Consider the following 24,844-nt stretch of genomic DNA (forward strand, 5'->3'; position numbering starts at 1 on the left):
ACCTGCTAGCAAGAGGCAGACATGCTCATGCAGGGACAAGAGGAAGTTAGTCTCCACTCCCTGGGCCTGTGCCACTCTGTCGCCTGCCCAGAGGAAGGGAGACAAGGGGGGGCCCCTTTGGGGGCCCAGCCCCCCAATCCCTCCTAGCAGAGGAAGCCAAGGTCGGGGCGGCTGTGATTGCTCCCTGGGCCTGGAGAGGAAGCTGCAGCGGGGGCTGGGGTGGGAGACAGGAGGAAGGGGGCTGGCCTGCTCTGGGAGGTGGAGATGGATTTTCCACTCATGGAAGGGGAGGAAAGGGCAGAGGGTGGGGGTTTCCTTGGGAAGCTTGGGATGAGTCACCAAGAGACAGGGGACTGGAGGGTGGAGAGGATATGGAGACGGGTCATGCTGGGGGCCCATAGGGCGGTGGTGCCGCAACAATGGAAAACGGCCGATGCAGCAGCCAGAGGAACCAGGCAGGACACTGAGAAGACACAACCAGAGGTCCCCTGAGAAGTGTTATCAAGTCTCCGAAGGGTTACCTGCAATGAAGATCTGGTGTACATACATGCTCTGTGCTTGGTGGAGGCAAGACAAGATGAAATTTTCCAAGTGGAGTGTAAGGGACTGAGATTAGACAACAGGAAGGACTTGGCTTTGAGAAGCACCAGGTTTAAATTCCAGATTAACACGTCAGTCATAGGAAGCAACTGTGGCCAGAGCACCGAGCCTGCTTCAGGAGGTATGTGCTCCATTTCCTGAATTCACAAGAGACTCAGACTGGATGATGTCCGGGGTCCTGTCCTGATCTCAAACTCTTAGAGCTCAGAGCTGTCAATGGAACTTGATTCCTGGAGTAAGTGAAGTTAGGGGGGACTCTGGGCCTCCTCCCCGCCCCTCTCACTGGGGAGTCTGTCATTCTAAAGTCAGAAAAATAAAACAATCCCTCACTGACCACATTGGTCCCTTAAAATCTGTTCTTTGAGAGGGTCCCTTGTTACTGGACAGGCGTCAGGCTGAGCAGAAGCTCAGTGACTGTTAAATGGCATAGCCCTTGGGTGGTCCTGGGAGGAGACCAAGAGAGAGATCAGGATGTGAGCCCTGTGCTCAGGGACTGCTGAGGGAGACATGTATGCCGGGCTTAGAGGGAGGCATGGAGACAAGAAGCACGGACACAGGTGTTGGCGGTGGCCGTGGCCCCTAGCTGACGGGCATAGCAGCCTGAGTACATTTTCATGGAATGAGTGAATGAAATTTGAGCTCGGAGAACCTTGTAAGGTGAAATGGTGGGGCTTGAGTGAGGGACACAAAAAGGCTTCTGGGATGAGAGAAGTTAGGAGCAGGTGTAGGACTTGCCTCATTGGAAATAGCCTCAGGGCAGGCTCAGATGTAAGGGAGGAGAGGGCTTGGGAGAAAAGACTGGGGAAGGGGAGCAGGCAGGGCTGGAGGGTAAGAACGGGGAAATGGGCTCTAAGCCAGAGGGGTCACTATAGGAAACGGGCTGATTTGGGGGGGCGGGGGGGCGGGGCAGGTTGCCTGCAGTGGTGGTAGTCTGGAAGGCTCAAGCTGCTGGATGGGCTTAGAACCTTGAGCCTATGATCAGCTTAGGCATCAGAGATTTGGGCTTCCAGACCATCTGCTTTGTCTAAAGACTTTCAGCTGATGAGGAGTTAGGAGGTTCAAACGCCTTTGTCTGGGTCCTGAAGTGCACGCTCTTTCTTGGCAGGTGAGAGGGGCTGAGGTTGCACTGGACTGGGATCTAGTCTTAGAATTATTGAGGTTAGGCACCAGGCAGGCCTTCCTGATAACCCTGTGGTAGTGATAATGATGTGTTTATTATGTGTCAGGCAGTGTGTTAAAATATTCTACATACATTATTATTATTTTCTTAATCCTCACAATAATCATATAAGGTAGGTACCATTATTATACCACTTTGCAGATGGGGAAACGAAGGTTGAAGGAGGATGAGCAACTAAGGTTGAAGGAGGATGAGCAACAGCTTGGAAGCTGCCAAGTCACAGTTGGAATTGGAGTCTGGCAGACTGCAGAGCCTTTCTCTTAATCACTAGGGTAGTCTTTCTTCTGACAGGACCTGAATTTTCCTGAAAACCACCTAATGAACTACCTGTGTTGTTAGGTGCAACAATAACTTTGCTTCCCAAATCTGTCTCACTGAAAGAAACTGCTCTTCTCTCCCTTCTCCATGCTCCGATCCCCATTTTCTCCATTGACAGATCTTATCTAAGGGCAAAGACTGTGTGTGCCTCCCCCATCCTCTCCTCCTGAGCCTAGCTCACAGTGGGGTAGGGGCAAGGGCTGCAGTGAGTCCGTGGTGAGCGATGAGAGTATATGGTGAGCAGGGAAGAGGTTAGACGTTGAGGTATGGGGAGAGTACAGAAGAGGAGCTGGGGGTGCCCAGGGGATTTACAGTCCTGGCTGTGGATGCTTTCCAGGGCAGGATGGCCCAGGAGCTCAGCGAGAAGGAGCTCTTAAAGATGGAGATAGAGCAGCTGAAGAAGGAAGTGAAGAACCCAAGAGCTCTGGTGAGCCTCCTCTTTCATCCCCTGCTACCTCTCCTCTATCCCTTTCTGGTCCTCATGGAGACAGGACGCAACAGAAGGCGTGATGAACAGCAGGGTGATGGGACCTGTCCAGGGCAGTAAAAAGAGCAAAAGGTGCCTCTGGAATGGGCTCGAAGTGGGAGGAGGCAGGGTTTGATCCCACAAAGGTGCCCAAGAGAGAACCTCAGAGCCTGGAGGGCCTGGTGTGCCCAGCTCGGCCCCTGGACTGGGCCTGGCCAAATATCCCTCGTGGGTAAGAGTCAGGCTTTCTGGTTCTGTGCCTCTCACCTTTCTCCTCTCCGGCCTCTATCCCCACCCTGCTCAGAAACCTGTTTTCTTGGGACTGAGCAAATCATGAATCCTGAGCAACAGAAAAGGGCTAGAACCACACTCTGCTTTCTCCCAGATTTCCAAAACAGGAAAGGAAATCAAGGATTATGTGGAGGCCGAAGCAGGAAACGACCCTCTTCTTAAAGGCATCCCTGAGGACAAGAATCCCTTCAAGGAAAAAGGCGGTTGTATGATAAGCTGATGGTGCTGGAGCCCCTCACCCTGAATGCCTGCCCCTCCTCAGCCCTCTCCCCACCAGAACCCAGTACCCTGGGATGTGCAGGGAACCGGTGGATGTTCACTCTCTCTTAGTCACAGGATGAGTCAAGATGCCCCGCTGCACTCATCGTGAATCCATTCCCCTGTTCCACTGTGAACTCTTCTCTCCCATTACCTCCATCACCTGCTGGGTCACTGCTGACCCCACCTGGAAGTGCTCCCAGGAGAGCCTCCCTGGCTCAGGATGCAATTCCCTGAGAGCCCGGACAGACCTTGGGAAACAGTTAATTCTCCTTAAAACTCTTTCTATTCCCCCCTCTGCTGACTACCTAGAAACCAGCATTTCCATCCAGAGCTTCTGGGTTGAGGATTGAAGCTGGGGGGGTCCTTTGCCCCCCACCTCATGTCTGGTCCTGTGGAACTCCTCCCAGTCATTTAGATAACCCGAGATGGCCTGGTGACAAAAAGAGCTTGTAAAGTCATGATGTCATGATTTATTGAATATTACTGAGTGTCTGTTCCATGCTGGGCTAGGATAGAAGAGGGAGCAAAATTCAAGTGGCTCTTATTGTCATGGAATCTAGCAGAGAAGACACGAACCAGTTACAATTAAATCAGTAAGTGCTATAGTGGCAAAGAGGGAGTCAAGGCTGGTGTAGGAACACACAGCAGGGGGACACGGGGACATTTAGGGCAATGAACAAGGTCAAAGTGAACTGTTGCAGACAGTTGGGAGGGGAGGGTGAGGACAAACCCAGCAGGGGTAAAACATGGGGCTGGAGAGGAAGATGAAGTCAAATCTAAAGGACGTTGGTGTGAGCTCAAGTAAGAACTTTCTTTTTTATTCTCATTGCAACAGAGAGCTGATGGAGGTATTTATCAGCAGATAAAGAAAGCAGAAGGCCAGGCTTTGATTAGCATGAGGGAGGGAGGATCCTGCTTAGGGCTGAAAGACTAATTCCTAGGCCTTGTTAGCAAGAAGATTACCGTCTACAGAAGCCATAGACAGACATTCATGATACAACGTGTTCAGTGCAATGTCAGAGAAGTCTGTGCGGAGTATGAGGGGGACATAGAGTACAGAATCCAGCTGCATGGCTGCATTGCATCCTGGGAGAGAGTGAGATAGACGGGCCCCAGGCTGAACAGTTTCTCCCCTGTGGACGGGAATTCCATAATAGCAGAAACTCCATAAATGCAGGATGATAGAGGAGGCCGGGTCCTGCCCAGATAGGAGATAAAAGACCACATATTCCTCATTCTTGAAATTAAGGAGACCTCCCAGCCTACACATGCATATAAAGGCTCCTTGGGAGGTCAAAAGAGAGGGGGCATCACCTCATAGTAAGTGATGCAACCACCCATAGGCCTCTTCACTAAAATCTACCTTGGCTAAAAGATGCCCATACACACATGGGAGGACGCGAGATATACCAACTACAGACTCAGAACAAGGCAAAGCAATATGACCGGCCAAAGGAAACCCGAAAGAAATGCCTCATAAGTGACTAAACTACCACAGTGGTGTGACTCTCTCTCTGAGCCCACCATGTGTCTGTCCACATGTACTCTAGTCTTTTTTCCTCCTAATAAACACTAATTGTTTCACTACTTTCCATCTCTATGTGGAAACTCATTTCTACACAGCTGATGGGCCAGGGTCTTGTCACTGGCCACTGGTTTTTGGTGGTCTAGTAGCCAGGATTTAGCGCTCTCACTGCCACTGCCTGACCTCAGTCTCTGGCTGGGAGCTGAAACCCTGCTTCAGGCCGCTGTAGGCCAAGGCCACCTGAGATCGAGAGGACAGGAAAGGCCTCAAAAAGGAGGTGATGTTTGCAGCTGAGTCCTACAGGATTAAGGTGTAAATGGGTGATATAAATCTGGCTGAAGGGACATTATTAAGGGAAGAAAAGATGAAGAGAAGAAGAAAAGAACAAAGGTTTGAATGCAAACACTCATCAGGTCAGAGTTGTTGGAATGTCAAGGGAAAGGCCTAGATATTTAGGATCTGCTGCTAGAGAGGTGGAGTTGCAGGTGATCAGAGAGTTTTGTTTGTGATACTAAACCACCATATCTGCTGGGAATGAATTGGTAATATTTGCATTTAGAAGGGTTTTGACAAGGCTTTTGACAAGATTGAGAGGGGAAAGTGGATTCAGAGAGAGAATTAAGGAGATGATTGTGAGCTGCGGGGAGACATGGGTTAGGGCAGAGGCTGTAAGTTTAGAGGGGAAGGTGGGGTGAAGGGTTCTTTGGGAAATGAAGTTTTCAGATCTTGACATCTCATTAAGTGATGGGCAAGGGACAAGAAGTGGTCAAGGATACCAACAAGTTTCTAGCTTGGGGGGTGAGCGAGAGGATTGAAAGCAAGTATCTGCAAACAAACCTAACATAATACGCGCATCTGATTCAGAGCTGCACACTCCCTCAGGCCCTACCCAGGGGGCCACAGCCCCGGGCTTGTCCTGCTCCTACCAGTAAGCTCATGGGCCACTGGTCAGAATTCAGGGTCTCCCAGGGACTGTCCACTCCTTTACCAATTCCACAGTAACCCTGCTTCACCATTCTGCAACCTCAATAATAAATGCAGCCACTCCAATACACTCTGTCCAAGAGCAGGAAAAGAAGAGAGGCAAGAAAGAGAAAATATTTAAATACAATACATCTTCTAATTTTTTTAAATGAGGAAATGTTAATATTCCAGTAAGAAGGGAAAAACAGATGGGGGCTACAGTCACATGGGTGTAGATCATCAACTATAGCCTCCTTCTTGGTTGGAGTTCTTGGTTCAGGGGCTGATTTCAACCTTCATTCCTCAGGACTCTGAACCTTATTGAGGATCCAGGTAGTGCAGTGGTTTCTTCTGCTAGCCTGTGTTACCCAAAAAAAACCCAGTCCACTTCTTGGTCAAGCTAAAAGACATAACTAAACCAAAGAGCAGGAGAAGGATTTATTCATTACAGCACAGTAAAAGAGAACATCAGGGATCTTTTCCAAAACAGAAATTGGAGAATTTTTAAACTAAGGATACATGCACATTCACGAAGTATCCACAAAAATCCAAGCCTGAGTTAATTGAAGTCACAAGGGTCAGAAAATGTCAACAACATCACCTCTTAGGTTCCAGTTGATCTGGTGGTTGAGCACTTCAGGCTAATTTTTACCAGTGAAACAGACCTGGAAATCTTTACAACTGATATATTATCTTTACTATGGTGACTTGTCTAGCCCGATAATAGTCATTTGTTTTTGCTTTCTTCTGTTCCCTTAAGATACATAATTCATGAGACCTGTCCAAAGGCAAGCACTGTGACCAGGTTTAGATCACAAAATAGCTCAGGCCAAAAAGCTCAGGCTTCTCTTATGTCAAGGCAGCCATCCCTGGTTCTCTTTCTCTGGAGACTCCCTACCTATCTTCTTATATCTTTACTCAGGGCTCACTGCTCCAGGGGTTCTCTTGATTCCACCTATACCCTTCTGACCCCCTAAGATATGGTGACAATCATAGGACCTCAAGATCAGTGATAGGCCCAACACCCTGACTCCCTTTTCTGTCTGTTTTCCTAGTGGCTGAGGGCAATCCCAGCTTTCACTTGGAAGGAATTAGTATTTTGTGCACTGGTGGCAGCATTCCTTCCTTCATATTAGGAAGTTCAGCAGAGGAGAATTTGGTGTTCTGAGGGTGGGTCATTGAAGTAATCTGAGCCACCCCTCTCCAGTTCCATCCCACAGATTCCTGAGCCTTTTGGCTGAAAGGAAGCCCCCAATGGATGTTGTTCCTGGTTCAGGTCAGAGCACATCCAGGAGCCTTCTTCACAGCCCATCTTTGGAACACGATGACACCAAACTGGGCCTTCACCAGACCAGTCCTCACTCTGTGAGCCCACCAGCGTCCTGATGATGGACACGTGATGAGACCAGCAAAACCCTAGGGACCTTTGCTTCACTGAAATGGAGGAAGAGGGTAGTGAAAAAGCCAAGCAGGGTGGGTCAGAGATGTAAGGACTCCAAGCAGAGATGGAATCACTGAAACTCTGAGGACTCCGAGGAGTAAAATGATGCCAAGCCAGGAAAAGGGGCAGGAGGGATGCCCTTGAACTCCTGATTTCTAGGTCAGCTAACATCAAGTTGAATGATTCCCAAGTTTCAAATTCTCTATCACATTTCTTCCACACTGCACATTCACCAGAGGCTCCCAGAATGGGATTCCCAGGCATCAGAAGGAGGAGAGGGGAAGAGGGGACAGATGATAGTTCATTCTGGACTCAGCTCCCAGGGCTGCCTGCAGCTTGAAATCCTGCCTAGTGGATCAGGCAGCTTCACCTCACCCCTGAATTCTGTCTTCTGGACGTCACTCCTGCACCCCTAGAGAGTGGAGTGGGGTGGGGTCTTATCTGCTTGGCATGTTGGGGCCTCAGGCAGAGGGCGATTACCCAATCTGGACCTCAGGGCCTTTGGGAAAGTTAGTCAAAGCCCCTGCTGCCTCCTACCAGTTCCCCACCTGAACCTAAGGCCCAGAGACTAGACCAGCTTTTTTTTTTTTTTTTAGACCAGCTTTGTGGGTGTATTATTCCACCTGAGCCACCACACAGGGCCTCCTGCTTAGGAAGGCCCTTGCTTGGTTTAACACTCTGCTGCCTCCATCTCGAAATTCTTAATTTTTGACTGCAGGTCCTACACTTTCATTCTGTCTTGGACCCACAGATTACATGTCCAGTTCTGTGTGGGGAGACTGAGGCCTCCGCCTAGTGGAGAAGGCAGGATGCTTATCCAGGAGCAAGGTTTAAAGTAGGGTTTAAAATAGAGTTGAAACGCTCATACTCCTGGCCCTCCTTCACCATCTCTGAGGGTTAGAAGCCGGAGGCCGGCCGGTAGTGGAGGCGACTCTGCGGTAGGTTCTCAGCATCCCCTTGGCCCCTCTGAATTTTCTCTATCAGACCACGGAAATGGGTGAAGTGGATGACATCACCTGCAGCATCAGAGCTGAGGACACAAAGCAGAGAGGCCAAGAGAGGAGAGAAAGGCCTAGAAGAGCTGCAGACTGCCTGCTCCCCATGCTGTCTAACCAGATGCAAATTCTTTAAGAGTCTACCTTCTACCTCCCTCACACATTCCTCTGTTTATCTCTTTGCTCCAACAGCCTCGCACAGAGCTACCCTCACCCTGTGCCCTCCACCCCCACCCCTAGGCTGCTGCGTTTCTCTGTGGCTGCCTTGCTTACCTCCTGTAAAACCAAGCCAAGACTTGTGGGTTAGCGCCCAGGCCTGTCCCACACCACAGGGTTGGGGAGGAGGGTCCTGCTTACCCTTGAGGAGTCAGCTCTCCCCACAGCTCCCCCCACCTGTCCCCCGGGCTCCATCAGTGGAGCTTTTCTTAATTCCTCCACCAGCTCCTGCTGTGCTTGAGATACTGTCTGTATCCAGCTGATTCGGAGAGAGTCACACTGCTTTCCCATAATCTCTCCTTTATGACTGAATGAATAAGTCATTCAAAATTAGGTAGTTCATGGAATTCTCTCCAGCAGTTATGAAAGAGGAGAGGAGGGGGGGTGGGTACAACCTTTGAAAGAATGACATAGCCCAGAGACACATCATAAATTAATTATGGGTTAACCAAATGGGTCCAAGATGGCAGACGAGTCAACTTAACTAAATCTTGATCCTCAGTATGTGCTCATTGTAACGCAGCAGCAAGCTAAACGACACACCCAGAGGCACCATGACAGTTCCAAGGCCATCCATCAAGGACCAAAAAGTGGGCAGTGGCTCGACACCTGGAAATCCCTGCCCCTTCCCCAAAGTGGAATAATTCTTCCACTCATTAGCCTATGAAATTACCCAGCCCATGATAACTAACCACACCACATTTCAGGGCTACTGCACCCACCCTCTGCGACGGCTCACAGACTGTCTGTGGAGAGTGTTTCTCTCTGAGTAAAATCCACTTCTTACCTATCGCTTTGTCACTCACAGTTCTTTCTGCAATGAGATACAAAGAACCTGAGCCTCAGAAAGTCCAGACACCAAGTGAGTGACTCTGATGAAAAGATCACAGGTTCAAGTCCCAAGCAGTGTTTCGGCTAGATTTGAGTCCTGGCCTCCTCAGTTCGAGCGTTAGACTAGGTTTTGGCTGGGTTCAAGTACCGGCACATGGGATGAAGTCCCAATCTGAGGTAAATGGTTTCAGTTAGGACTTCGTGCTCCTCCTGCAGGGGCATGCGTTCCCTCCCTGGTAGGGGAACTAAGATCCCACATGCCATGTGGCATGACCAAAGAAAAAAGAGAAAATTAGGTAGTGTAGAATCTGAGAGGTATAAAAGGCATGCTATGAACAATCCCTCCCTCCTTTTCTCCTAGACTCTTTCCTGGAGAAACCAATGTTACCCACTTATCAAGTGCACTCTTAGAGATCTTTTATGCATATGCAAGCCAACACACACAAACATTCTACCCCTTCTTACACAAATGGTAGCACTCACAATACTGTTCTGAGCTTTGGTCTAGATTTCTCTGTTTTCAACCTTACCTAGATGGATTTCATTTACTTTTGTGTCCACATGTACCCCCAAGCCTATAATCTTTCATTTTACTCTCTTTTATATTTTTATTTTTTAAAACTTTATTTATTTGGCTGTGCCAGGTCTTAGTTGTGACATGCAATATCTTTGATCTTTAGTTGTGGCATGTGGGATCTAGTTGCCTGACCAGAGATTGAACCCAGGCTCCATGCTTTGCGAGCAGGGAGTCTTAGCCACTGGTCCACCAGCAAAGTCCCTCATTTTACACTCTCTTTTAGTCTTCCATTTATTAGTCAAGTTTCAAGCTCCTTGAGGGCGGGTATCAAGTCTTTGACTTTTGTGTTTTCTAGCACCTAGAACATAGTAGGTGCTCAACGAGTGGGTGTGGAATAACTGCGTGGTTCTACTTTATAGGCTTACTATGGGCCAGGCATTGTGTGTTGAGTACACACTATGTCATGTACAAATGAATAAACAAGATAATGAATGGACAGCCCTGGGCATCTAGCATAAGGAAGAGGCCGGGCTAGGCACAGACCTGACTTCCCTGGAGGTCCTGAAGCTCTGCTGGTCTCTCTGCTGACCACTCCAGGCAAGGACATCCTGTGGGCGATATATTCCAGACAATGCTGTCCTTAGGGGCCCTTCACAGGAATAAAACCAGGGGGAAGGGCTCCTCAGACTGTTTGAGAGGTGGAGAGAAAAGTTCTCCCCTCAGATATTGGGACTGGAAACGGAAGGAAATGTGGGGCAGGGGGTGGGGTTGTCTCAGTGAAGCTGAGCTAGTAGAGGAAGGAAGAGGGGATGGCGGTGGGTTCAGAACCATTAGTGAGTACTTGTGATAGCAACTTAGTAGATAGTGATCAGTTAAAAAAACAAAAACCACAGAAAATATGAGTGTACTTTTACATGGAATAAAGGTAAATATTGTTTCTCAAACTTCTATTTCAGCTTCGTGTATGTGTGAACTGGTTGGCAATATAAAACACCTTACTGAGCATCTTGGTACAAACAGAAAAATGGTGAAAGTCGCCAAAGAAGTGATGAGATAGACCCTGGTGAATAAGTCCTGAGTGGGCTCAAGGATTCACAGCAGAATCAAACCTCAGGGTGGAGGCAGGGTACCTCTATCTCAGGGCAGGATCATCCTACACCCCTGAGACAAAGACCTTGAGCTCCCTGATTCCAGGCTTCCAGGCACCAAAAGCTCAAAATTTCTCAAGCCTGTTCCATTGATGGACAGCTCAGATTGTTAAAAAGTTCTTCCCATTTGTCCCTTTAACTTCCACCCGTGAGTGCTCATTCTCTGCCTCTGTTACAACCAAGACTAGGAATAACTAGGCAAATAAACTGACAACTGACAAGTGTCCTGTAAATTTTATTTTCCTTCCCATAATGAGCATTTATTCTTTTCTCAAGAGTCTGAGTTTTTATTATTCTGGTTATCTGTCTAGCAGTTATCATTACTAAATCTATCGTGGATGGGACACAGAGAAAAGAGCTTTTTGCTTACGATTTTACTAACTCTCACAGCACTGCTAGGTAAAAGGTACTGTTATTATCCTTTTACAGATGAGGCACAGAATATTGTTTCCAGCTTTATTGAGATATAATTGAAATATAACAATGTATAAGTTTTAGGTGTACAACAGTAATGATTTTATACATTATATACTGCCAGATGATTACCACAATAATTTAGTTAACACATTTACCACCACACAGAGTTACCATTTCAGAGCATTTAAACTTCTTACCCAAATGCAGTCACGCAGTTAGCAGCAGGATGAAATTTATCAGTGCTTTTGTGTGATCCCTAGAATCAAACCCGATCCTCTGAATGTGGTTCAGATGGCTCAGAACCGAGGAGCTTTATCCTGACTCCCTCTCTGCGGACAAACTTTGTTGTGGTTTTTTTGTGTGTGTGTGTGGACAAAATTTGATCTCAGATTCCTCATCTATGACCAGGGCAGAAACATGTCTCTAGGCAGGTACTTTTTGACTTTTTTGTTTATTGTCTTTTTTTTTTTTTTTTTTAGTTCTACCACTTTATTACTACCAACCCATCTCCCTTCACCCTTGTGCACACATGCTCAGTCATATAATCCCATGGACTTCAGCCCGCCAGACTCCTCTGTCCATGGACTTTTACAGGCAAGAATACTGGAGTATTGTCTTGTTTTTTAATCTATTTTATTGAAGTACAGTTGATTTACAATGTTAATTTCTGCTGTATAGCAAAGTGATTTAGTTACACACATATATACTAATACATTCTTTTTCATATTATTTTCCACTATGGTTTATCACAGGACACATTTTTAAAAATAATTTTATTTATCTTTGGCTGTGCTTTGGTCTTTATCTTTGGTCTTCATTGCTGCACAGGCTTTTCTCTAGTTGCTGCAAGTGGGAGCTACTCTCTAGGTGCACTGTGTGGGCTGCTCATTGTGGTGGCCTCTCTTGTTGAGGTGGCGTGTGGTCTCAGTAGTTGCTGTTCTGGGGCTCTAGAGTTAAAGGCTCAATAGCTGTGCCACACGGGCTTAGTTGCTCCACGGCATATGGGATCTTCCCAGATCAGGGATCAAACCCATATCTCCTGAATTGGCAGGAGGATTCTTTACCACTGAGCCACCAGGGAAGCCCCTATCACAGAATATTGACTATAGGTCCCTGTGCTATACAGTAGGACTTTGTTGTTTATCACTTTTTGACTTTTTATTTTATTTTTTTAGTTCTATCAGTTTATTGCTACCAACCCATCTCCAACCTCGTGCACACATGCTCAGTCATGTAATCCCATCGACTTCAGCCCACCAGACTCCTCTGTCAATGGATTTTTCCAGGCAAGAATACTGCAGTGGGTTACCATTTCCTTCTCGAACTTTTTTACTTTTTAAACTGAGAAATATAACACAGGTTCAGAATAGTGCATACAACATAATGTGCCTATTAACAAAAATTTGTAAGTGAACAATTTATGTAACTTCCACCCAAGGACAAAAAATACAATAGTATCAGTACCCCTGGAAGACCACAGCCCTCTCTCTTCCCCAAAATATTCCATACCCTCACTTACATGTGAATTACCTCTTTGCTTTGCTGGATAATTTTACTATTTAAGTTTGCAGCTCTAGACAATAAAAAAGTTTTCCTATTTAGAAATTTTAAACAAATGGAATAATTCATTATTTATCCTTTCCTACCTATCTGCTTTTGTAGCATGGAGTTGTCCATTTGTTTTGTTGCTGTGTGATGTGTGGCCTTACTGCAAATTATTCATCCATTCTACTGTAGGTGGACATTTGAGTTCCAATTTTTGGCTATTATGTTGACAAAAACACTCTTACACATGTCTCTAAGTGCACAGAAGCAAACATTTCTGTGGCTATATGTTGTTGTTCAGTCACTAAGTGGTGTATGATTCTTTGTTACCCCATGGACTGCAGCATGCTATACTTCCATGTCCTTCACCATCTCCTGGAGTTTGCTCAAACTCATGTCCATTGAGTCAGTGATGCCATCCTACCATCTCATTCTCTGTCGTCCCCTTCTCCTCCTGCCCTCAATCTTTCCCAGCATCAGGGACTTTTCCAATGACTTGGCTCTTCGTATCAAGTATTGGGAGTTTCAGCTTCAGCATCAGTCCTTCCAATGAACATTCAAGGTTGATTTCCTTTAGGATTGATTGATTTGATCTTGCTGTCCAAGGGACTCTCAAGAGTCTTCTCCAGCATCACTATTTGAAAGCATCGATTCTTCCATGTTCAGCCTTCTTTATGGGCCAACTCTCACATCCATAGATGACTACAGGAAAAACCATAGCTTTGACTATACAGACCTTTGTAGGCAAAGTGATGTCTGCATTTTAATACGCTGTCTTGGAATAAATACACTGTCTAGGCCTTCCCTGGTGGCACAGATGGTAAAGAATCCACCTGAAAATTGGGAGACCTGGGTTCGATGCCTGGGTTGGGAAGATCCCCTGGAGACGGGAACAGCTTCCCACTCTAGTATTCTTGCCTGGAGAATTCTATGAACAGAAGACCCTGCAAGGCTAGAGTTCATGCGGTCACAAAGAGTTGGACACGACTGAGAGACCTTCATTTCTTTCAGGAGTAGAACTGGGCTTCCCAGGTGGCACTAGTGATAAAGAACTCGCCTGCCAATGCAGGAGACGTAAGAGACTCAGGTTTGATCCCTGGGTTGGGAAGATCCCCTGGTGTAACACATGCCAGTATCCTTACCTGAAGAATCCCACAGACTGAGGAGCCCCCTGAGGTGGCTACAGTCCATAGGGTCACAAAGAATCAGACACAACTGAAGCGACTTAACACACACACACAAGTAAAATTGCCAGATTATAGGGTATGATATCTTCAACTTCTCACCAACTTACTCGTCTGAGAATTCACAGTATTCCATAATCTCAGTTAACATTCAGCATGTGCTGTATGCTTAGTTGCTCAGTCATGTCCAACTTCCGGCAAGAATACTGGAGTGGGTTGCCATGCCCTCCTCCAGGGCATCTTCCCAACCCAGTGATCGAACTCTGGTCTCCCGCATTGCAGGCAGCAGATTCTTTGCCACTTAGCCACCAGGGAAACCCAGCATTCAGCATAGTCAATCTGGTAGGTGTGTAATAGTATCTCACTGGGCTTTTAATTTGCATTTTCTTGATGATTGATGTGTTCCATCTTCTCATATGTATCGATTATTTTGGATTTCTTTTTTTTTTTTTTAATGAAGTGCCAGTTCAAGTCTTTGTAATTTTCCATTAGGTTTCTTTTTTTCTTATTGAATTTTAGGAGTTTTTAATATACTCTAGATACAAATTGTCAGTTATGCATTACAAATATATTTTCCTTTTCTATGGCTTAATTTTTCACTTCCTTATTGGGGTCTTTTGATAAGAACATAGAATATCATATTAATATGGTGACATATATCAAGATTTTAGAATCTTTTGTGTCTTAAGAAGACTTTCTCTACCCTGAGGTCATGAAGATATTCCCCTGCGTTGTATTCCAAAACTTTTATTGCTTTTTTTCCACATTAAAGTCTATAATTCATCTAGAATGTATTGCTGTGTTATTGTAAACTGGGAGGAATTTGATTTCATATTTTTCCATATGGACACTCAATGACCCCAGAATAATTTATTGAAAAAAGGCCCTTTTCCCAGCGCTCTGTTGTACTATATTTATCATAGATCACTGTCCAAGTACGTTCGCATCTGTATCTGGGCTCTCTATTCTCTCCTATTCGTATGTCTTTCTCTGCCCTAGTACCACAGTCTTAATTCCTACAGCTTAAGAGTTGATAATAAACTTTAATATTTGATAGTGCAGATCCTCCCACCTCGCATGCCTAGGTATTTTTGAAGCTGGGATCGCCCATACACACAAATCCATTCAAATGTTTAAGCAGTGTGTGGGGTGGGTTGGGGAGGAAGGGTGCTCAGGATGACGGAAGAGCAGAGCGAGTATTCTGTTTCCATGGCATTCTCCAAGGCGCGAGACCACAGAATCACAGTGCCAGTCACCCTGTATGGAGAACACAAATGCGTCAGCGGGCTCCCTCGTCACTCATTCCTGAGAGACAGACAGCTCTTAAAACCCGATACCAACCCAGAAGACAACACTCCATTCGCTTCTCTTCGCGGCTATCCCAGAGGTACAACCTTTCCTGCAAATCACGTGAGCGTGCTCAGCACCCAAATACCGACCCTGGACAAATTCGCCAAAAGAGATTCGCTCAACCTTGTGGGTGAATCCCACGGAGATTCCTATCGTCTGCTCGAGAGAAACAGCCCATCGATACGACGAGAAACCGCCGGCAGATAGCCTGACCGGCAGAAACGGACTGAGGAACGGATTCCTTGACTAAGGGATTTTTTTTTTTTTTTTTCCCGACCGAAAGACAAACAACCTCGAAGTCGGCCGTCCGTGTGGCGGACAATCCAGACAGACACATTTCAGTATCAGACCTACTTCCGGGCGGAGCGATCCCCAAACACACGCCGATTATTCCCTCACCCTCGGCTCGCGCGGGCCATTTAGTTCCCAGCTATCAGAGCAGAATGTTTGGCACGTCAGCCAATGGGAAGAAGGATTCCAGGCAGCTTGCGCGGGCAGGGGGCGTCTCCTAGACCCGAAGCCTGCTGCCGCTCCCCGCCGGAAGCAGGATGCTGGAGACCCTCCGGGCGCTTTTGGCAGTCCTTACGGGGTAAAGCCCCGCTCCGAGTACCACAGACACGCTTACTTTTCCGCCCGGGCTCTTGCGCATGCGTGCGGCAACCTTCAAGCCGACCCTGAAAAGAACGCATCCTGAGAAAGACCGAGGGAGCCTAAACCACGGTCCGATAGGTCACTGGTGAGAAGGCACAGCACGAGATAGCCACTGCCGCCGGAGGCCTCCAAAATAGGAATTGTAGAACCAAAAGGTTTGGTGAGGTCCCACCGAGATTTGAACTCGGATCGCTGGATTCAAAGTCCAGAGTGCTAACCATTACACCATGGGACCTGCTGGCTGCTTTAGGCGACCGGGAGTCTTCTCAAGCCACATAGCGGGCGCGTGAGTCTGCCTTTGGAAAGCAGTATTAGATGCCCAGTGTCCGCCGGCGCTGAACTGTGGACTCTGGGCCCCGAGCCGCAGGAGCGGGCCAAAGCGGAGCGGCGAGGGCTTCTGCATCCCCGGCGTCCCATACATTTCCAGTCCCGGGGTGTCATTGCTTGTCGCCTGGTCCTCACCGAGTTTGGGGAAGCACGGAATGCGGCAGGCTGACGGGATCGGTCTTAGCAATGCTGGACCTGAGAGGGCCGGCTCTGACCTCCAGCTCACGAGCAGGAGGCTCGGCGCTCCCATTCTGGGCTTCGTATTGTTTGTTTATTTATTTACGCAAAAGGTGCTCTGGATAGGTTATCTTGGCGGAGCCGGGAGGGAAGCCGACTGGCACGTGGGGCGAATGCGGTTCAAGGCCCTGGTGCCCCGAGCGCGAATCGCTGCCAGGAAGTGCGCCGCACCTGATTCCTTGGCGTTCCACGCGGCTAGAGCGCCAAGAAATTAGTACAGAACGTCTCATTTCCACTTCCCTCTCTTGGTGGATGGTTCCTTCTAACAAAATTAGAAGCAGATCAGTGAAAGACAGTCGATTTTGGACTTTCTTATAAGTTTTAGTTAAGGTGTAAATGGATAGTGTCTCCTAAGGTCGATCTGGCGACAGATAATTTTATAGGCCATTTGCTCAGCAGTTTCACTTTTGGAACTTTATGCTTAGGGACCACTAGGATGAGTGCCAGTTGGTCAAGAATGTTCTCAGCTGTGTGGTTTATAATAATAAAGAATAAAAATAAATGTCCATCGTGTGAAAATTGATTAAATAAATGTTGACAATATCTATACAATACATACTGTGCAAGAATTTAGGGGAAAAATTATTGTATTGGCATGAAAAGATACACTGTCCTAAACAAACCAAAACAAAAATCTACTTACCAATTCGTGTGTGTAATAAAATCTCACACACAAACAGAAAAGCTGAATGCATACAGATACAATGAATATTTGCCCTGGGTCGTATGATTTCTTGAGGGATTCAACACTGTATGGGACTGGCTGACAGCAGAACTGTGAGACATACTCACTCTCCAGGCTCCTGGCTGCCAGACTGAAAGTGTGTGTCCTTACCCTGGGCAACTGGACTTAAAATCCAGAAGCAGGAACATTTTAGAACTTAGCTGGCTGCTGGTGGTGGCTGTGACACCAGGTCTCAGAGGCAGTGATGGCAGCCATGCCGTATCCACTGGCAGCAGACGCGGCATCCTTCGTAGATTGTCCAGGATCCTGACTTTGGCAGGTTCCTGGTTGCCTAGTTTCCCTTCATTCTTGCCCATCTTTCTGAGTTTGCTTTCCCTCTGCTGTTATGAACTATGTAAGGTCCTCCTAATAAGCCCCTTTTCTATGTAAGGTACCTAGAGTCCTTTTCTGTTACATATAGTCAAGAACCTGCTTAGTCCAAATCCAAAAAGATCTGCTGATGACAGTTATCTCCTGGGAATAAATTTATGAAGGCCTTTCCTTTTCTTTTTTTTTTTCTTTGCATATAACTCTATATATTGTTAGAAGAAACATCAATGATGTTCCTTTTTGAAGAAATAACCAAATTCCCCTTGAGTTTCTATGGTGAGATAAGGGTATCCCTCTCTCGAGGCTGGAGTGACATATCAACTTGACTTAACATCAAATGACTTGGGCAGCTCTGGACCTCAGCCTTCCTGTCTAGTTTCTTCTTGCAAGGATTCAGTACAGGCTAAAGTGTATTGCAATTAATTTTTCAAAAGCTCTGGCAGAAACTACTAAAGGGTGATGATTATATCCTTTGAAAGTATATGCATAGTTCCTCTCTCCAGTGTGAAGGAGAAGGATTCACTGCCCTCCTATTCCCACTTCTCCCTACTCTAGTCCCTAGTTCTTCTTTTGCAATTCCCTCCACCTTCTTTCTCAGCTTGAACAAAACCTTACCAGCCCTACTTTCTCATTTCCCGAGGGATGTAAAAGAATCACCTCTCTTACAACCTTTGTCATGACTCATTGGAATTATAAGAAACTGTGTTCTGCGGCTCAGTCTCTCCCATCTTCCCTCCCTCTCCTCCTTGGTCGGGCTATGAATTCCTTGGGACTTGCTTATCTTTGAGCGTGGCTAGTGTCTTAACAGACATATTCCCTGAACCCCATTAGAGGGCACAGGGGAACCTAGGAAGAAGAAACAACAATCTAGTTTTGTGTTCAGAGACCCTTTAGCATCACACATACATACACACTATATATATTTTTAAAATATATTTATTTTTAAAATACATATATATTTAAAATATTATACACTTACATATATATATATATATATATATATATATATATATATAAAGGATAACAGAGACAACATGTAATCTCCCTGGCCCAGTATAACTAGCTTCTTTTAACCTGCTGTGTGTGACATCCTAAATATGGCATCTCATGGCATCTTTGAGGATAGACTCTCAAGACTCCACAAGGTGGCTCCTGAGCTAGGGGAGTTCAGGGCTTTGCTGGAGGTGGGGTTAGCGTAGCTTCAGCTGTGGCACCTGTGACTGAGGGCTGAACTGGGGCAGACTGTACCCCAGAAAGTACAATGAGGCCAGGGTTTAAGAAAACAGGGGTGAAGTCCAGGATTAGGAATTTTAAAGATACTCTCCCATCTCTTATGAGCCTGTAAGTGAACAGACCATGGAGTAGGGACAATAATGCTTTGAGTGGTCAAGGTGGAAAGTGTTCATATTCACTCTCAAGGCTATGTTCAGTCCGTTTCCTGTAACCATGCTCAGATGCTCACAGTTAACTGGGATAGAATGAGCCTTGCTCTTTTTTCCTGGCCACCCAGGATAGGTGAGATCTGCCACAAATCACTATCTTGCCTTGCGAACCCTGATTATGCCAGGGAAGCCACCGGTGCCGACTTGTGCAGGGTGACATGCCCTGAGTCGCCACTGGCCACATCCCAACCCGTCCTGTCCAGCCCCCTGCTCTGAGCCTGGCATTCCCCAGGCTCTGATGAGGAAATCTGAGCCACTTCATTTTTTCCGGCTGCCCTGGGTCTTCATTGCTGCATGCTGGCTTTCTCTAGTTGCAGCAAATGAGGGTACTCTCTAGTTGTGGTGTGCGGACTTCTTTTTGTGGTGGCCTTTATTGCGCTAGGGCACGCGGGCTTCAGTAGTTGTGGTCCCCTGGCTCTAGAGTGCAAGCGCAGAAGTGGTGGTACATGGGCTTAGTCACTCTGTGGCTTGTGGGATCTTCCCAGATCAGGGATCGAATACGTGTATCTTGCTTTGGCAGGTGGATTCTTCACCACTGAGCCGCCAGGGAAGCCCTCCACCTCACTTTTTAAAAATCATTTTATTGAGATATTATTTATGTTAAGGAAAATGCACATACCTTAACTGAAGAAATTGATTATGTTTTACAAATGTATACATTTGTGTGATCACCAACTAGATCAAGCTATAGGGCATTTCCATCACTCCAGAAAGTTCTCTGATCCTTTTTCCAGTCTTTACTGAAATCACTACTCTGGTTTCTATTACCAGAAATTAGTTTTGCCTATTATTATAGTATACATATACTGTTTTGCAGTATCTTTTGTGTCTAGCTTCTCTGGTGGCTCAGAGAGTAAAGAATCTGCCTGCAACGCAGGAGACCGGGGTTCAATTCCTGGGTTGGGAAGACCCTGGAGAAGGAAATGGCAACCCACTCCAGTATTCTTGCCTGGAGAATTCCATGGATAGAGGAGCCTGGCAGGCCCCAGTCCATGGGGTCACAAAGAGTCAGACACGACTGTGCAACTACCACTTCACTTCACTTCTTTTGCTAAACATTTTTTCAAGATTCATCCATGTCATTTTATATACTAGCAGTATGATTTTCAGTGCTGAGTATTCCATTCTATGAATATACCAGTTTGTTCATTCATTTTTCAGTTGATGGACATTTGGGTTGTTTCCAATTTGAAAATAATGTATCTGGATCCTTTGTCAAATATTTATACTGAAGATATTTTTCTTCCAGTCTATGGCTTGTCTTCTACTTTCTTAATAATGTCTTTTCAGGAAATCTCTGGTGGTCTAATGGTTAAGACTCCACCTTTTCACTGCTGAATGCCTGGGTTTGATCCCTGGTCAAGGAACTAAGATCCCACAGGCCACACAACCAAGGAAAAATAGTGTCTTTTGTTTAGCAGAAGGTTTTAGTTTCAATCAAGTCAAAATTATTCTTTTTATTAGTACCTATGTTCTTATATGCAGAGATCAGGGATATTTCCAAGCACATGGGATAGAGGGGCTTGTGCAGTTATACAGACTACTCAATTACATAATGAAAACTTTGATAATACCTTGGTAAAATTTAAAGAGGTTTCAGGGATATAGGTTTTATATAGCAGACTTGTCTGAAGCTGGAACAGGGAGGCTGAAGGACAGAAAGGTGGTTGAAGCATCCAGACAAAGGATTAAGAAAAAGAGCTGTGTATAGACAAAAACACTGTGAAGGACATTAGGTGTAGGTTTGAGCAGAAAAACTGGGGTAGACAGCAGTGACTTCCTTGGAAGCTGATCCTGAAACTGTTGCTGGGGTCTGGAACACAGACTATGGGCCTAGCAAGACTGTAGGATATCAATATCAATATCAACATCAATATCAATAATGGCAAATGGTAGGAAAAAAACAGGATGTTGGCATGTGTTGGTGATTTCATGCCATCTTCATGATGGTCCTACGATACAGAGGAGTTTTAGGCTGAGGCAGCGTGTTTTAAAGCAGGTATACTATGGCTTTGCTAAGAGTGGCTTGCAATCCAGGTTTACTGGATGTCCTGTAATGTGGAGCCTTTAGGACTAGAAAAGCTAAAATCTACACCCCAGGAGAAAGCACCAGCAGAGACAGAAGACTTAGCAGGAGCCCCACTGGAGCAAAGCCTAGCCTACTACACTGCAATGCTTTAAACATTTTCTACCCATGAAGAGGAAAAACCTGGGGGTGAAGAGATTATCGACAGTCTCTGTACCTTAGATGACTGTAACTTAGATGATAGCATCACGGCAAAGGCCAGGTGTGGAGACCCGTGGTTACCAGAATGGATTTCCCAGTTTCCAAGACTATGTCTAGACAAGACGTCTGGATTGAAATAAAAGAAAGGAATTTCCAATGAGATCTCATTGGCAATCGCTTCCTTAAAAATCTGATTAAAAAAAAATCTGACTGATAACAGCTCATGTGTTTTAACTCCTGCGGCCAATCCTGGGCTTGTGAACAGCACTAGCAGGAAGTAGGCAGTTATGGCTGTGGAGGCCTCAGGAAGGTCACCCTGCCCAATGCTCACTCAGATGGGGAACAGGAATGTAATGGACAAGGCGACTTCTCTTAGAAGAACCTGGATTGTTCTGGGCGGTGCTAGGTGGGCTAAGCAAGGTGCCCCTCCACTGCCAGGGCTTGGAATCCCTAATGCCTATTCCTGTCAATGACAGGAAACCTGTGGTCTGCTCCACCTCTGGGCTTCAAACTATATATGAGACAGTTTAAGACAGTTTGGGTCAAGCTTCTGGTACATGCAGACAAATGCATTCTCACAGATCCCCTTTATAGTCGCTTGTACATATTGTTGGTCAATTGATAATCAAAAAACAGTTGGGGAGATACCTTCCTGAGTCAGGGAGAGTATCCAAAAGGAGGCAAACCCCCGTCCCATTTTTTTTTTTTTTTAGTTGGAGGCTAATTACAAATATTGTAGTGGTTTTTGTCATACATTGACATGAATTAGCCATGAATTTACATGTATTCCCCATCCCAATCCCCCCTCCCACCTCCCTCCCTCTCTACCCGATCCCTCTGGGTCTTCCCAGTGCACCAGGCCCAAGCACTTGTCTCATGCATCCAACCTGGGCTGGTGATCTGTTTTACCCTAGATAATATACATGTTTCGATGCTGTTCTCTCGAAACATCCCACCCTCGGCTTCTCCCACAGAGTCCGAAAGTCTGTTCTGTACATCTGTGTCTCTTTTTCTGTTTTGCATATAGGGTTATCATTACCATCTTTCTAAATTCCATATATATGTGTTAGTATACTGTATTGGTCTTTATCTTTCTGGCTTACTTCATTCTGTACAATGAGCTTCAGTTTCATCCATCTCATTAGAACTGATTCAAATGAATTCTTTTTAATGGCTGAGTAATAGTCCATGGTGTATATGTACCACAGCTTCCTTATCCATTCGTCTGCTGATGGGCATCTAGGTTGCTTCCATGTCCTGGCTATTATAAACAGTGCTGCGATGAACATTGGGGTGCACGTGTCTCTTTCAGATCTGGTTTCCTCAGTGTGTATGCCCAGAAGTGTGATTGCTGGGTCATATGGCAGTTCTATTTCCAGTTTTTTAAGAAATCTCCACACAGTTCTCCATAGCAGCTGTACTAGTTTGCATTCCCAGCAACAGTGTAAGAGGGTTCCCATTTCTCCACACCCTCTCCAGTATTTATTGCTTGTAGACTTTTGGATAGCAGCCATCCTGACTGGCATGTAATGGTACCTCACTGTGGTTTTGATTTGCATTTCTCTCATAATGAGTGATGTTGAGCATCTTTCCATGTGTTTGTTAGCCATCTGTATGTCTTCTTTGGAGAAATGTCTGTTTAGTTCTTTGGCCCATTTTTTGATTGGGTCACTTATTTTTCTGGAATTGAGCTGCAGGAGTTGCTTGTATATTTTTGAGATTAATCCTTTGTCTGTTGCTTCGTTTGCTATTATTTTCTCCCATTCTGAGAGCTGTCTTTTCACACACACCCCCCACCCCCCCCCCGCCATTTCTACTTCAGTCACATGAAATAGACATACCTCATGTATTCAAGAAAAAGACCACTAGCCCGGTAACCAACAGGATTCCTCTTTCTGAAACTCATAGAAATTTTCCTTTCCAGAGCTGGGGAGTGGGACTTAGTAGAGGGGAAACGGACAGGACCTGAACGCCCCCTGGAGGCCCACACAATTTTTTGCACCAATTTGTCTCAGGCTTTGCAGGTGGCACTAGTGGTAAAGAACCCACCTCTGCCAATGCAGGAGACCTGAGGCACAGGTTCAGTCTCTGGGTCAGGAAGATCTCCTGGAGGAGGACATGGCAATCCACTCTAGTATTCTTGACTGGAGAATCCCCATGGACAGAGGAGCTACAGTCCACAGGGTCCCAAAGCGTCAGATACGACTGAAGCAACTTAGCACGCAGGCATGTCCATCAGTCCAGGAATTTGTTGTTTAGCAGGAAATAGCAGAGGCCCTTCACTGTCCTGGAAGGATACCTTTGTTATTGGTTTGACCCAGGCTGCTCTTGGATCAGATTGTGTCTGAAATTCAAGACTGGAGGGAGGCCCATGGAGGGATTATTCTCTATGACCTGATTTTGGCTTCCAAACTACCCAAAGAGAAAACATTTTATTTATGCCCATTTTGAAAACACAGATACACAGAATAGTTGTATTATTTAGGACACTTTGCTTGTAAGTCACAGGAAGCAACTCAAATTAGGTTAAGAAAAAAAGATTATAAGGATATAGTGTTTTACAAAACCCCAGGGCAGGACCATAGCCAGACCTCAGGAAAGAACCAGAAGGCTGCCAAAAGTCTCTCATTTCAGCTTCTCTTTGTGCTTATGTTGAATTCCTTTTCTCACTGCAGTCTAGCCTTTTCTGCTCCCCAGTCCAAATAGCATATGGGAGCACTCCGCTGTGCAGTCACCCACTTTATGTTTTCAGATCCAATTCACATTCCAAGAGAGACAATCGGCTTGGGTAGTGAGTGATTCAGCTTCTCTTGATCCAATATAGTAAGACCAGGATGTGGAGTCACACTCTGGGAATTTGATCTATTCCTAGAGAAATTTTCTTGGAGAACTGGCTCATGGTTTAAGCAAACATCCTCCATTTTAAGAACTCTTCTTGGAGTCTTGGCTGGAGTAGAAGGTTCCAGATCTTGGGAACAAGATTTTCCTGGAGCCTACTGATGGTAACTGCAGCACATCACAACAGTCCCTGCTGGAGGATGTTCAAAGATGCTACAGTTGCCATGACCTCTATCTCCCTGTATCAAGAATGCAAGAGACCTACCTGGTGGTCCATTGGTTAAGACTCCATGCTTCCACTGCAGGGGACAAAGTTTTGATCCCTGATCAGGGAACTAAGGCCCCAATTCATGAGGAAGATAGAATTTTTTGGGGGGGAGTGGGGAACCAGGCCTGGGACAAATTAAATGTCTCAATATTTGAAGTATATTTTAATTATTTTTATACATGTAAAAGCTATAATAACTAAAGCTAGCAAACTGTTAAAGTAAATTTTTCCCAGATAGCTCAGTTGGTAAAGAATCTGCCTGCAATGCAGGAAACCCTGGCTCGATTCCTGGGTTGAGAAGATCTGCTGGAGAAGGGATAGGCCAGTCACTAAGTATTCTTGTCTTCCCTTGTGGTTCAGCTGGTAAAGAATCTGCCTGCAATGTGGGAGACCTGGGTTTGATCCCTGGGTTGGGAAGATCTCCTGGAGAAGGGAAAAGCATAACTCCAGTATTCTGATCTGGAGAATTCCATGGACTATATAGTTCATGGGGTTGCAAAGAGTAGGACATGACTGAATGACTTTCACTATCCTCTTACCTTGACAAGTTTA

The 24,844-nt window shown here is 45.9% G+C and overlaps 1 protein-coding gene, 1 long non-coding RNA gene and 1 other non-coding gene across 5 annotated transcripts; 1 reads left to right on the forward strand and 2 right to left on the reverse strand.

Moving 5' to 3' along the window:
- Nucleotides 1–240: 240 nt before the first annotated feature.
- GNGT2 (G protein subunit gamma transducin 2) lies at nucleotides 241–4,703 on the forward strand. Its single transcript, XM_020871252.2, has 3 exons — nucleotides 241–721; nucleotides 2,436–2,525; nucleotides 2,950–4,703. The coding sequence occupies exons 2-3, from the start codon at nucleotides 2,442–2,444 to the stop codon at nucleotides 3,073–3,075; spliced, it is 210 nt and encodes a 69-aa protein (XP_020726911.1). The 5' UTR covers nucleotides 241–721; nucleotides 2,436–2,441; the 3' UTR covers nucleotides 3,076–4,703.
- A 9,630-nt stretch (nucleotides 4,704–14,333) lies between these two features.
- LOC110123370 (uncharacterized) lies at nucleotides 14,334–16,553 on the reverse strand. Of its 3 annotated transcripts, none has more exons than XR_011492287.1 (2): nucleotides 15,648–16,553; nucleotides 14,334–15,155 (listed from the first exon to the last, which is right to left on the reverse strand). It is a non-coding gene; the product is annotated as an uncharacterized lncRNA (long non-coding RNA). The 3 variants fall into 3 exon arrangements; XR_002309502.2 differs by having other exon boundaries at nucleotides 15,603–16,553; XR_011492286.1 differs by having other exon boundaries at nucleotides 15,372–16,553.
- TRNAQ-UUG (transfer RNA glutamine (anticodon UUG)) lies at nucleotides 16,063–16,134 on the reverse strand. Its single transcript has one exon. It is a non-coding gene; the product is annotated as a tRNA-Gln (tRNA).
- Nucleotides 16,554–24,844: the final 8,291 nt, after the last annotated feature.

Source organism: Odocoileus virginianus, chromosome 17, assembly GCF_023699985.2.
Source record: "Odocoileus virginianus isolate 20LAN1187 ecotype Illinois chromosome 17, Ovbor_1.2, whole genome shotgun sequence".
Lineage (NCBI taxonomy): Eukaryota > Metazoa > Chordata > Mammalia > Artiodactyla > Cervidae > Odocoileus > Odocoileus virginianus.